Raw genomic sequence first — 15,773 nt, forward strand, 5'->3', positions numbered from 1 at the left:
GCTTTTGAGTATTGTATGATTGATTCTAGTCAAAGAAGGTTGGAACTTGTGTTTAAATTGGTAAGTAAAATTAGTTAGTTCAGCATTTCTTTGGTTCAATCCAGAAAATTAATAATTTTTCAAGTAATTACTTTTTCTGATTTCCGTGCTTATTATATGGCTGTATTTAAAAATCATATCAAAATTCAAATTATCTGTGTCTCACTCTAGTATTTGCCAATGATAATCTAATCTTACCACGAAGCATAAATCCTTTGTGCTTCTCACATAAACTGCATGCTTGAAGCATAGCTATTGTTCATTTGACCTTTATGCTTTCCATAATTAAAATTTATTAATTGATAAATTAAAGTATTCAAAGTTATCCTGCAATTAAATGCATTGGACAAATTAAGATAAGCACTGGTATGTTATGCACTCTTAAAACTTGCATACATCAATAAAAATGCAATTATATGGTCAAATTGACATGAATTTTGTAGCAGGGGTGGTAGGGAGACAACACACCCAATCTAAATGGACACATGATGCTACTGATATATATATATATATATATATATATATATATATATATATATATATATATATATATATATATATATATATATTAATTTAATAAATAAATAACAATTGTTTTCTGTTTTATATTCCTATTAATTAGATTCATTTGTTAGAGTACATCCTTATGAAACTCTGTCATTTCTGTTGGACAGCATTGTGGAACATTACAGAGAGGTAAGGTGATTTGATATGAAAATGTTGAGAAAATTGCTTTATTATAATTTTTAATCTCAAAAACGAATTTTATAACTAAGTTTATATTTGAAGTTACTTGAGAGTTGAAGCTAGATTACTGGATAGAGACCTCCACATAACCTTTAAGAAAGATAAGAACTGACAAGTGGTTCTGACCAAATGTCCAATCCCTGCCTTCAAGTAATTCTCTCCATTAGTAGGTATATACTGGATACCAAACAAACTAGGATGGGCCGGCAGTTTGTGGCTTAGCCAAACAAATCACTTTCTGTGTTGACTTAAACCATAAGTAAACTACTAGACATTTAATAGACAAGCATCTTAGATATAGTAAGGTGCTTGTCTCTATTAAAATAATGTTTTAAATAATGGCTTCACACGTGTAAGAGAAAATTAAATGGAATTTATTCCTCTTATATATTTTACTCAATATGTCATGAGCTTCATTCAAGGTGGAAGCAGAAGAACTGATAACATTTAAATTCTGAATAAATGAACGAATCATACAGCATGCATATAATACTACTTGTCTTGGTCACTGCAGTGCAGTAGGAAACACTATTAAAGTTCAGAGACATGGGTATAGATGTACAATTAATTAGTTTAAAATTTTTTATAAACAATTTAAACAATTACCAGAAATCACTTCCCAATACTTAGAGATAGGCATACAGTCTGTGTGATTAAGATTAGGACAGTGGCATAGGGCTTCACATGAATAAAAAAAAAAAAAAAAAGATGATCACAATTGAACTACTGTAGTGTAGCATCTTGGTATGGTTCCATTGATTCCTCTGGTTCCTCTATATCTAGTGTCAATGGCATGAGGAGCTAGACCTGAACTTTCAGATTCCAAAAACTTATATAATCATGATGTTCTTGGATTCTAATAGTAGCAGAATGGCCGTCCAAGGTAGTCAAGATGACAGAAACAGGGTATTTGATAAACACCAGGCAAGGATAGAGGTAATAATGTATCTTTGATAGGTGGTAAGAAAGATGACAATTTCCAGGCTGGTTTGAAGGTGTTATGCAAATTATATCTGTGAAGGGCCTTTGCTATTTGTTCAGCTGTTCCTTTAAGGTAGACTATGCTGATCCTTTTAACATCAGATTGCAATCTGGAAGAGGGTTGATAATTATCAAATACTTTCTGTCTTCTCACTGTATTCATTAAGTAATAGAGTAATTTTTTATTTTATTTGTTTCTTCTAATAGAAGAGACTCAGAAGAACAAACTGTGCATGCTCGGTGTACGAGGCTTTTGATAATATCTATTTTTTGTGAAAGCTTGATGATGTGAAGACGTGGATATATCTGCCTGTAAAGCATAGCTTCCTGTAAACAGAAAATTCACTATCACCTGCAGAGTTATGACATATTAAAATATCCTTAAAGGGGAGGCTGTTGGTAGATTCACGATCAGTAATAAACTTGATGCAAGTATGTATTAGGAGTTAATTTTATCCAGAAATTAAAGTACTTCTGTTTCAGAGTGAAACCAGATTGCAAAGATGTCATTCACAAAATCATAAGTAAACATTATGGTTGAACATGACAAAATTTAGGGCTTCTGACCTGATGTCCAATCCTTGCCTTCATGTGGTTCGCTCCATTAGTAGTTATTTACTGGATATTGAATGAACGAGGATGGGCTGGTAGTTTTGGACCTAGCTGAGCAAATTGCATTCTGTATTGTCAGTTAAACAGGGACCCCTCTCCCCACTCTTTTCTTCAGGAAATCTAGATGAATAGTGAAAAGTCACTACTAGAACAATCCTAATTTTAGAAGTATCAATGGAAAAGAACTCAAACTGCCAAAAGAACAAGAATGGAAGTGCGTGGATGTAATTGGTGTTACTGAAACAAAGAAGACTCAAAGAGGTGAAATTCTACTAAATAATAAATATACAGTACCAGAGCTAGAACTGGCCAGAGATAGAACCAGATAGCAAAGATTTGAGCATAGGGGACTCAACCCATGATCTGACAGATGAGAAAGAAGAATATTATATTTTGGCAATAATGATGATAGAAAGGAAAGAGTGATGATCACATTTAATACCAAACATCATTCAAGAACTAATCAATGATTGGCAGGTAATTTCAAGTAGTTAGGTGAGAATATTTCAAAATGAGGAACTGGACATATTTTTTTTACCCACAGAAAATTTTTGATTCATTAAAGATGGCTGCTAGCATCAAAAAATGGTAAACAGTAGAAAATGAATCTCAGACATTTAGAAATGTTTTAGGGAAATTTAAGAGAAAATGGCAATGCTGATAATGGTAAGTGCATGCTGGATTTTTGTTCAGCACAAGACTGGTCATTGCTAATACCATCTTTCAGTATAAAGATGCATACCTTCACATGGAGAGAGAAAATGCAATAAATAAGAAATGTCTTATTGACTATGTTGTTGTTGTTGATAACTGACACCTTCACACTGATACTGGATACAAAAATATACAGGGGAAATGAAACTCGAAGAGATTATCATCTATTTTTCACAATCTGTGAAATAGTTAATTTCACAGGTTGTGAAATGCACTATTTCACAGCTGTACAATGCACTATTTTGAAGCTGTACAACCTAAACAATTGCATTGCAATTGTTTAGGTTATACAGCTTCGCAAGCAAAGCTAATTGGGGCAAAGTTAGCCATCACTGTGGACAGTATTAACAACCAGAATGAAGGAAAAAATCATGTGTCCATCTTTTTGAACCCTCCTGGCACCTGCTGAATTGCATGATATGCAAATTTCATGCATTTAGTATTTACAGTGACCCTGGTGGTGAATTTTTGAATTATTTTTTTCCCTTCCCTTCAGGTATCGCTTCCACATGACACATAATGTATTCCTACAAAGTTTCACAGCATTTGGATCACTGGATGGTGTTCCACAGGGCCTTAAACAGGGATACTTTAATTTTTATCACTCTGTAGATGATGATATGCATGGAGATAATGTACCCAATTCCTTAGTTTGCAGAATGTCTGGATATGGGAGTGAATCATTAGATTCTAATTCATAGGTGAATTTCATGTTGGGGTGTAGACGATTCAGGTACTCAAGAAAAAGCAAAAGCGAAGGTGGCACATGGTTCCAGACTAAGAATATATCATCAGCGTACTTTTTCTATAATTTTGGTTTATGATGATATTCTTCTAGGATCTTGTTTTCAAATGTTTCTGTTTGCTAAAAATGGCAAAAGAGGACACCACGGCTAGACCATAGTTCTGTTTGCATATTGTATTTTTTGTCGGCGTCATCTGAGCAGTTTAGGTATAGGCTTTTTATGTCCTGCTCCTGCTCTGCAGATGAAGTTGATCTTTCCATCTTAATTATGGACATCCACGGTCTCTTCTTCCTGTAGGTTTATATTCTAGTTGTTTAGGAATTCTATTGTTATTCATCCTTTCTATGTGGTGTAGCCAATTTTACTGGTATTCTTCTATTTCTTGTATGATGTTTTTTTGTATCTAATCTAGTGAATCCCAGGAGAAGTCTTAGAAACTTTATTTGTGATGCTTCCAATCTTTGTCTGTTTCTCTGTTTTAGAATCCAAGTTTCACTTCCAAACCTGATAGATGTTTTAGAGGTCATATTATGTAATCTTAATAGAGTTTTTTTAACCATTTGTTTTCCAAAATTTCTTTTAATTATGTCATTCATTCTATTGTAAATTTGTAGTCTTGCTTCTGATTGTTAATCGGTATTGTATTGCAAGATTATATTTCCCAAGTATTTGAATTCTGTAACTTGTTCTACTATTTTATTATTAAGCATAATTTTGACTTTTTGAATGGTGTTTCCACACATTTCCATAGTTTTTGTTTCAGAGATTTTCATTTACATTTTTTTATGCTATTTCATTTAGATGGTTAGTTGCAATTTGGAGTTTATCTTCTGAATTTCAAATTAGTACTTGATCATCTGCATAAAGTTGTTGAAAGTTTTCCACTTGGTTATACTATAAATTAAATATACCAAGAAATTATATACTTGGTTTAATCCTTTATCCAAGTGTAAGCAAATCAAGTTTGTGCCTTGTCAGTATTATCAGGACTGGGGCAACTCATGGTAAATGTGGTATGACTTCACATTACTTCCATCACTTACCTTAGTATCCTATAATTCAAAACACATCTCCTTGCAGACATGTATAATGCTATGCATTATGGGAAGGGTCATGAAAATATGACTTCTTATCAGTGGTTCCCACTGATAACACCTCAATAAAGGTTGAAACCAGTCTGGGTAGTGATCCTTCCCACAATGCATAGCATTATACATGTCTGCAAGGAGATGTGCATTGCATTATGGGATACTAAGGCAAGTGATGTGAAGTCATACCACCTTTACCATGTGTTGTCCCAGTCCTGAAAATACTTCAGGTGCAAACTTTGTTTGCTTACACTTGGATACAGGATTAAACGAAGTATATAATTTCTTGGTATCTTTAATTATCTGCATAAAGTATTGTATTTAGCTGTCCGTCTTTGACAGTTGTTTTCCATTTTTTTAGGATTCTGTATATAAATGCTGAATAGGACTGGGGATAAGCCACAGCCTTATCTTACTCCTTTATTTATAGTTATCGGTTCTGATAATGTTCCATCTGCAAATTTGATGCAAATTTTTTTCTCTGTATAAACTTTTTATTGCTTTAATTAATTGAGGAGATATTTTATCATCTTGTAATATTTTCCAGAGCAGATTTCTGTTCAAGTTATCATATGCCTTTTTGTAATCAATAAATACAAGAAAAGTGGCAAGTTAAATTCTTTTCTTTTTTCTATGATCTGCTGCATTGTGAAAGAGCCATCTGTGCATCCTCTCCCTCTTCTAAAACCACACTATTCTTCTAAATAATTTTCTGTATATTTAATTAGTCTGTTCTTTAAGATGTTTGCATGTAGTTTAGATGCTGTTATTAAGAGAGTAATGACAGCATCTTCTGTAATTTCCACATTTGTCATTGGAACCTTTTTTATTTTATTTTGTATTTTATATTACATTTTTATATTTGAAATATACAGATGAAATAATACAGTGTTTCAGGAGTACCATAACATTCTCAGAGAATTTATCTTGTAGCAGTGCAAGTAGATCATAAGTAGAAACATTGGTAATTAAATCAACTACATCAAGGCTTGCTAAAATGTCATGTTCTTCAAGGATAATATTGCTGATGCTTGAAACAAAATGCTCAGAGTTTTAACAAAGGATGGTAATTGTCTTGTCATACCCTTTAGTAGTTTAGCTAGATGTTTGGCAAGATGTGTTTGAAAATCTATCTCTTCTACTACCTTTTTTGAATTTTGGGTGTCCCATATAGTCATGGAGGAAGAATTACTGGGAGCAACTTGTTCTAATGGTGAAAGATTATGAATAGGAGGTTTCGCTGCATTTATGGCAAGTGCTGATTGAAACCGATCCAGTGATTCTTCTTGTGAAGATAAGATAGACATAGCTTGTTCAACTTTTGCTAACAAAATTTCTTTACGTTCTTTCTGGGGGCAGACTGCAAAGTTAAGGCGCATGATGAGAATGACTTGTTCCACCATAGACAAGACAGCCTTGGATTTATTAATAACTGTTTTTTTTCAATGAAACATTGATTATGAAGTTTATCTTCCATATTTTGTCTTGCATTACGATATCAAATTTTTTAAATCAGTTTGGTTTTATTATATTCATAAATTCTATCTGCTTGTCTCCTAAGAATGAATATATACACACACACACACACACACACACACACACACACACACACACACACACATGATTATCAGCTATGTTGACTCAGTATGTAGATATGTTCATATTATATACTGACTAAATTCTGAGAATTAGAAAAAAAAAAAAATTTTAATTAACACACGTGTTTTGTCGGAATGTCAACTTCAGGCATGAGAACATTAAAAGCAAACATAAAACACCATAAAGAAACATTGTACCACTACAATAACAGACTATGAACTGTTATTGTAAACCATTCAGACTTAACTATGTGGAGTTAAGTTTGAACGAAAGGTACAGTCCAGGCTCAAGTTCTATTGTTAAGCATATGTGAGTGTGTGACTTCATGAGTGTACCAGTAACTGATAGCAGAGCTATGCAAGTCTGCCAAACTGTAACTAAGGTTACTGCTTATGTGAGAAGAATCTAGGATAATTTCTTTGGATTCAACTATGCAGCATTCTACTTCATTGTGGCATATACAAATGTTTGATATTGTATTCCAGTCTATTTTGTGTTGGTGACCTTCATCATTTGTGTTCACTGAGAACAGGACATGGCTTGAGATGGCACTTGCTCTGGTTCTACTATAAGCAATGTCTTTCTGTTCTTCAAGTTGCAGGAGGATGGACTTCTCAGTTTGGCTATAATATGGCTTCCCACAGTCACATATGATTTTTATATAACCTGGTAACTGAAGATGGTTGTGAGCCTGTTTTGGTTGGCTTAGAATTGATTCTGAGTTTGGGAAGAGTGGAAAAGCATGTTTTTATATTAATTTTTTTCAAAATTAATATAAATTTTGAAAAAAAATTATATTAATCTTTGGGAGAGCGAGCTGATGTACGGTAAAGAGATATAACCCTTGGGGTTGTCCTGTGTCTCTGTGTTATTTTGAGGACACCGGTATAGTTGTTTATTAATAGTTTTTGAAGAGTAGCCATTATTTGTCAAGGGTTCTTTTGAGATGTAGTTCATTTTTTAGCTCCTCCTCATTTGACAATACAGACCTGGTATGATGAGCTAGAGTGGAGATGATACCTGACTTCTGTGCTGGATAGTGATGTGAGGACACATGCAGGTATCTATCCGTGTGCGTTGATATTCTAAAGATCGAGATTTTAAGGAGTCATATATATATATATATATATATAAAGTTAGGAAAGATTAACAGATTTAAAAGTACTATCTCCCACAAAGGGAATGGATGTCAACCATTGGATCTGTATAATTTAGGACAATGAAGTTTCACATGTTTCTTTATTAAGACATTCTCTGTGGAAAGACTTTTATGAAGGATTCTTGTTTTGTTCCAATACACTGTTTAGTGGAGATAGTAACCTCAGCAAGTCAAAACTGTTCAGGTTCATAACATTTAATATAAGATTTGTGTACTTCTAGATGAATAAAAGCAGGTCTTCTAAAATAAGATTATCTGCAAGAGTAAGAAATCTCATATAGATGCTTAGAAAACTTTGGAAGTGGAAGCTTATCCTTAGGAGAAGAAAGAAAGAAAAAACAAAAATATTCAGTGGTTTTAACACTTTCACTATGCTTTCAGAAATGTCTTGCACATAAGGGAAAGGAATGCAAATTATTTCTTCTGTATTGGAAAAGCTAGAGATACCATAATGGTTAAAAGCTTTTTTTGATGTTGTTGGAAGTTTTTCCACTTGGTTATACTATAAATTAAAGATACCAAGAAATTATAAAGTTGGTTTAATCCTTTATGCAAGTATAAGAAAACGTTTGTGCCTGAACTGTTTTCAAGACTGGAAACTCATATATAGAAGCTTCTAACTTCACATCACTTGCCTTAGTAGCCCATAATGCAAAGCACATATCCGTACGGGTATGTATAATACCTGAACCTTGGTATCACCTCTGGGTCTGGCTCCCACTGATAAGACCTCAAGAAAGGTCGAAACCAGTTTGGGTAGTGACCCTTCCCATAATACATACCTGTAAGGATATGTGCTTTGCATTATGGGATACTAAGCCAAGTGATGTGAAGTCATAAGCTTCTATATATGAGTTGCTCCAGTGCTGAAAATAGTTCAGATGCAAACTTGTTTGCTTGCACTTGGATAAACGATTAACCACGCTACTGGCCAGGACGTATATATATGTCCATATTTCCATGGATGCAAAGTGCATATTAAAATTTTAATACCATTGATATTACATTGAAATTTATGATGGATACGATGCTTTTGAGGGTGCGTATTTGATCTTTAATGGCCGGTAAGGTGGTTAAAGCAAGTATATAATTTTTTTTTTTTTAATGAAAAAATCCTTAAAACCATTTCAAAAGGTATATTTAATATGTTGTAATTCTTTCTGTAAAAGTTCCTCTGTAGAACATAAAAAATTAGCATGATGTACTAAAGTCTTAATAGTTCCATCTTTTGACTAGAATGGTGGTGAGATACAATGTGGATATAATAGGATTTATGAGTTTTTCTTCAAAAAAAAAAAAAAAATGTAAACTTTCATCAGTTTTGATGAAGAATTATTATCATTATCCCAAGATCCCCAAAAGTTTAAGACTCATCGTCAAGATCACTTTGTCATACACACAGCTCATCATACTGTACCTTAAATACATTCAAATTAATTATCTCCATACACTACCATGGAGATATTCAGTTGTTTATACAAACAACTGAATATCCCACTCAAATCTTCTGCAGTATCATTAACATATAGGTTAAACAGCATTGGCCCTAAAACAGTCTCCTGATGCACACCACTAGTGACTTTCCTCTTCTGGGATATGGCTCTTCCATACACTAATTTCTGATATCTATCAATAGCCTTTCTCCAATCCAATGCAGTAATCTAATATCCAACCCCATCTATTTTAGTTTGACTATCAAGTTATCATGTGTCTGTCAAAAGCCTTTGCAACATTTAAATATACCACTGTGTATCCATCTCCCTGATCCAATGCTGCTGTCACCTTATTATAATAAGGAAGCTGATTACTAAAACATGATCTCCCTTTAGCAAATCCATGCTGTCCTTCAAGGATAATACCACTGCTGTCAATCCAATTCTGGATCCTGTTCTCACTAGCTTCTCCAACACCGACACACAGATTGGCCTATAGTTTAATGATTGGTTCTGTCATCTCCTTTAAGAAGTGGTACAATCTCCCCTTCCTTGTACTCATTTGGAACTTGACCCATTGTAAGACTCATAGCAAACAAATAAGCTAGCAGATATCAACTCCTTTGCACATTCCTTCAAAATATATGGTGATATATCATCAAGTCCCACAGCCTTATTAACACCAAGTGCTCATTTCCCAATATACCTCTTTTTCACTCACAGTCAGTCTCTTCTTGTCTTCCTCTTCATCCTTATGAACTCTTCATTTGAGTTCATAATCTCAAACTCTTCATAATGTCACATTCACAAGGATGAAAGACTTTTATCTGAAAGAACATTAAATGTCTCAGATATATATCCTCTTCAGCAGTTGTCCTTATGCCACTTTCTGCAATCAGTATCATCTGCCATCTTCATCATTCTTCTATTTTTTTACTGGTTACATATCGAAAGAACTTCCTAGTTTTTTGCTTCATTGACTATATGCTGTTCATGCTGCACTTTTACTTCTCTTACTAACTGAGTCACTCTCTTTGCTTGCTCTTTGTACTGCTCATGGAATTCATTATTACCACTCATGTTATGTTGCCTAAATAATTATTCTTTCTGTGTATTGCATGCTTAATCTCTTCATTCATCCATTTGACACCTACCTTATTTAACCTTCTGAGCCTTGGAATGCATCTAGACATTGCTTCTTCTAGATAGTTCTTAAATAGCATGCAAACAGCATTAATCTCCTTTCTACCCATCTCCTCCTTCCATACTGCAGCTGCAAGCTATCTCCTGAGCTTCTATAATCAATACTCTTGTAATTCCACATATAGCCTTTCCTCACATGGCTGACAACCACACAGGTAATCACTTTATGATCACTCTCACCAACTGGAGGGAGATTTAGCACTTCATTTATAATGACATCCTCTGATGGATGATCAAATCAAAGATCCTCACATGCCCTGTGATACATACTATTTGAGGTAGTTATCTCTCAATAACTGGAGAAATTAATTTTCTTTACTTCCAGTTACTATCATGACATCCCAATCTATATTGCCATAATTAAAACCACCCATAATGATCATCCTTTTGCTATTTGCTTGGGTAATTTCATTATACATTTCATGATCACTACCATCCACATTACCAGGTCTATAACAACATCCGACTATGTATTTCATTCTATTCACTTCTATCTCACACCATACTGCCTCAGAACCATTGCCACTCTTCTCCCCTTACATCTCTATCTTGTATGGACATAACTCTTTTTCTATCACCAATAGCACTCTGCCTCAGTTTTTACCCTTTCTATCTTCACGAAAAACATCATACCTTTGTATCTCTATTCCTGTCAGTTGGATGTCATCCTCATCCAACTTGTCTCACTTATTCCAACAATTTTTGTGTAAATGAACTCAATCAATGCAACCATTTCATTTCCTCTGTTTCTGATACTTGTAGCATATCTATACAAACATAAAAGCTCATTCCTAGATTTGCAACAAGTTTCACTGATACCACTTATTAGGCGTGACTTCTGTATATGTTCCTTGAGTCATTTCTTTATCTTATCTATCCCAGTATCTTCTTTGTATCCAGCTTTTCTCCCTAGATTCCAGACCATCCCATTCCCTTCTTGTCTACACACACACACACATTAACTTTCTGTTTGGGCATCAACTTTTCTCATGCTATGTTCTGTTGTCCACCCTGAGTCTCCCCATTTCCCTGTTTGTCTTGCACGCTTGTTCTCTCATTCTCTACACTTGTGCTGTCCACTTCTCCATTCATAAGCAACACATGAATCTCTCCTTCCTTACTCTTCCACTCTCCCATATCACTTATTTGCTCAAATTCATTCTGTGTACTCTCCAAATGACTCACACCCAACATTTCAAATGCAGTCCATCAGTCTTATACAGTTCAATTTGTCCTTCAAACTCATTCCACACATTAACAAACTGCACTCCATTCTCTTCACATATTTCTGCTAACATATTGTTCATAATCCTTGCTCTTCACCTCATCTCATCACTGTCATAGCTGGACAACACTCTGACTACCTTTCCTATCACACTATTATCTTTTATCCTTCTCAACAACCTCCCGATATCTAATCTTACATTTTCCTTTTTCTCAGTCAAGTCATTCTACCAACTACCAACTCTTCTGCATGCTTACTCCTCATATCTAGTGCCTACCTCCAAGAAAATAAACCTTGTGTTTCTTCTTGTTTACTACACCTCTAATAATTGAATCCCCACACCACAACTCTGAGGAGTCTTTTGTTACCACTTTCGTATGAACATCATTTATTTCTGTTTTCTTCACTCCTCCATACCTTCTACAATTCTTGTCATTTAATTTTGCATCTCTTGCCACATCTTCATCAACTCATCTTTGGATGGATTGATATCCAATTATGGTAAAAATGAATTAAGAAGAAAGGCTATGATGGCAAATGACTCAATGCATAGGCAGAATGGATGTGAGTTTGAGGGAAGATTAGATATGTATAAGAAGAAATGCCTACACCTGAATTCGATTGGTATCAGAAATCTGGAAAAACTAATAACTGGTATAAGACCTAACACAGAGAGTCAGGGAAACTAAATTATAAAGGGAGGAATGGTGAGAATGTGAGTGTAAGAGAATGACAATGTTATATAACTATGTTAATGACAGGAATGGGCTTTGTCATTGAAATGTTGATGAGGAGAGAACAATTTCAACTTTGTGTTCATCCGGTTCGGACCCATCAAACGTGTGCAAAGATGTCTACATGTATAAGGCACTAGGGAAGAATAGAGATCTGCAAGTTGTCCAACTGTGTCATGCAGGTAGATTATTATGTCTGTACATGAATTCTAGGAGTATCAGAAACAAAGGGGTAGAGTTTGTTGCCATAGTCAATATGGTGGGACCTCAGATTGTAGGCATTAGTGAGATGAGACCTGGCTAACAGAATCAGACATACTAATTGGTATCAAGTGTAAAAGGTATAGTAATTTTAGGAAGGATAGAGAAAATAGATGAGGAGGGAGCTTGCTGTTAATGATATCAGATGACTTGAATCTAGTTAGAATTGAGACCTGTGATTGTAGTACTACTAACAGTATTTCATGTGGCAGTGAGTTTGAAGCCATCTGGTGTGAGGTGGAATCTAACAAGATCAATTACATAGTGGGGTGTTGTTACAGGCCCGATGAATTAGTTACCAGTGATGAAGAAATGCATGAAATGCATCACCAAATAGAGAAGAAGAGTGCATAATTAATCATAATAGAAGACCAAGTATTGATTGGGTAGTAGTAGAATCTCATGAGAAGAATGAAAATGCATTTATTGAGCTGTTGCAGGACAACTTTCTCATGTGGCATGGGACAAAAGGAACTAGAGGTCAAAGAATGTTAGATTTGATTATAGTGTCAGTTAAGTGTTTCAGTTAAAGACATAACTATTCTGCCTCCGGTTGGTGACAGTGATCAAGCGGTACTCACTTAGGAAGTGACTAGATTTATGGATGTTCCATTCAGAAAAGGTTACATGCTGAACTACAAAGCAGGAAATTATGACCAAACTGAGGAGTATACTGAGTTCGGTGGAATGAGATTGGTAGCTGGATGGGAAGAATATTGACAGTGCATGGGAATCATTTAAACAATACTTAAATGATGCAGTATCAGAATGTGTCCCAAGATTTCAAAGAATAAATAGGGTAGGAGTCAAATGGATGTGTAATCTTATTAAACAAGAGATTCATAAGAAAGGATCCTGTGGAAGGAATACTATGTCCATAAAGGTGATGTCTGTTATGAAAATTATAAGCAGCAGGCTAGAATAGTCGACTGTTGTATGGAAAGCAAAGTCTGAGTATGAAAAGAAACTGGCTCTGCTTGCTAAAGACTACTCACAAGAATTCTATCGATATGCTGCATGTAAAAGAAAGAATGAATATGAAAGAATAACTCTTCTAAATGCAGATGGCATGAGGATTATAGACCCAGAAGAGATTGTTCAGCTAATGAGTGTCCTTTTTGTTAAAAGCTATCAAGCTGGTGTGTGCAACATTGAGTTCACTGCTATCTCTTCACTGGATGAAGACTCTCAGGTGTATGAGGATGAGGTATTAGAGCTGTTGCAGAAACTGAATAAGAATTCAGCAATAGGGACTGATGGGACATCAGCACATGGGCTAAAAGAGTGTTCATCTGAACTGGCTATTCGTTTGACCATGCTGTTTAATGCGAGTCTCAGAACAGGGAAGATTCCGCAGGATGGAGAATGTCTGTATTGCACAAAGGTGGTGCAAAGACTGATGTATCCAGCTATTGACCAATCAGTATCTCAGGCGTGGTAATGAAGATTTTGAAAATGTTGGTTAGGACTCGCATTCAAAAATGGGTTGACAGAGAATCTCTATTTTGCAATGAGCATCATGGGTTTACTAAGGGAAGGTCATGTTTTAGCAGCTTGCTCACATTCTGTAATAATGTTACCATTGAACTAGATAAGGGGAATGGATACACCATGATACTGTTGGATTTTGCTAAAGCTTTTGGCAGAATATAGCATGGTAGACTATTGCATAAATTGGAGAATATGGGTTTGGAATATAGAATATTAGCATGGATAAGAGGATGGCACTCTAACATATCAAAAAGTGGTATATGGGGGATGTGAGTCTGCAAGATTTAACCAAGATCTAGCTAGTAAGATACGGGAGGAGCATGAGGCAACTCCGAGATTTACCAGCACCACCATCTCTTTACATGGCGTATGGAGCACAGATAGCTATAAGGACTTAAAACAGCTTGTGCTCCATACACAGAAGGATATAAAAGTTCTTTCATTGAGGGCCCTACAGGGCATGCTGCTGGCATGGCGTTGCCACCAGAGAATGACTACAATGATAACTAGAACAGGCATTGGGTAAAACACTTGTTAAGGCTTAGGCCTATATCAAGTCTGGATGAGATGTAAGGGTGGTACTGCCCATAACTAGTACAAAGATTAATAAAATAAAATAACCAGTGGTGTACCACAAGGATCAGTGCTTGGTCCATCAATCTGTACATTAATGATATTGGGAAGTATTTGATAAGTGACATACAGCTATTTGCTGATGATGCAAAGATAGGTAGGGTAATCAGGAATGCTGCTGACATGCAGTACTTGCAGAAGAATTTGAATAAGCTGGAATTGTGGGCATGGGAAAATGGATGTCAGTAAATGCAAAGTCATTCACTTCGGTATGATTAAATATCTGATGTCATATTATTATTATTAAATGACACCTCCAGGGAGTCCAAAGACTCATCAAGGGAGGGCACCTACTCTATAACTCTGTCTCCACCACTGATTTCACCAACTACAACAACTGCAACTATCTTCTTCATCTATACCAACACCATCTACACTAGTATTTTCACAATCACAAACATCCATGCCCACGGCGGGATTTGAACCAGCAGCCTTTTGGCTGGAGAGTGGATATGCTAACCACTCGGCCAACCAAGCTGACATTATTGGTGGGATTATGCTTGAAGAAACTGATGAGGCTAGGGATCTTGGAGTGTTAGTAGATCAGAAGTTGAAGTTCAGGAGACGTGGCAAAGATTGCAAATACAACTCAAAAGAGAATTGCAATGCTGAAATGAATGTTCACATGTAAAGATAAGGATGTCACTTTGCCTCTTTACAAGGCCTTGATAAGACCTCACTTGGACTATTGTGTGTGTGTGTAGGTCTGGTCGCTGTTTTCCGTTGTGATTCTGATATATTGGAAAGAGTGCAAAGGAGACTGTTAAAAATGTTATCAGGATTGTGGAATACTGATTATGAAGACAGATTGAGAATTTATAGACTGCAGACACTAGCAAACTGGAGAAAGTGATGTATGATTGAGACTTACAAATTTTTGAAAGTCATACAGGATTTCAATTTATGGAGTGTGGGAAAAGGACAAGAGGGCATCCCCGGAAGCTAAGAATAATGCTTCTAAGAAGGGTGAGGGCTAGATTTTTCTTTCATAGGGTGGTGCATGATTGGAATGGATTGCCTTGGGATGTTGTTAGTGCAAGCATTAGGAATGAATTCAAGAAATATGATATATAGTGGTATACTTAATTTTGCAAATGCTTTTTACAGA

The 15,773-nt window shown here is 35.3% G+C and overlaps 1 protein-coding gene across 1 annotated transcript in view; it reads left to right on the top strand.

Annotated features, from left to right (window-relative positions):
* Vps13D (vacuolar protein sorting 13D) overlaps positions 1 to 15,773 on the top strand; it is a 1,260,195-nt gene that overhangs the window by 1,151,358 nt on the left and 93,064 nt on the right. Inside the window, exon 72 of the mRNA XM_090393926.1 lies at positions 662 to 735. Within this exon, the coding sequence (XP_090250052.1) occupies positions 662 to 735 (74 nt within the window). The remainder of the gene's footprint in view (positions 1 to 661; positions 736 to 15,773) is intronic.

This window comes from Typopeltis vanoorti, chromosome 6 (assembly GCF_054136105.1).
Source record: "Typopeltis vanoorti isolate ZY-2024b chromosome 6, IOZ_Tvanoo_1.0, whole genome shotgun sequence".
Taxonomy (NCBI): Eukaryota; Metazoa; Arthropoda; class Arachnida; order Uropygi; family Thelyphonidae; genus Typopeltis; species Typopeltis vanoorti.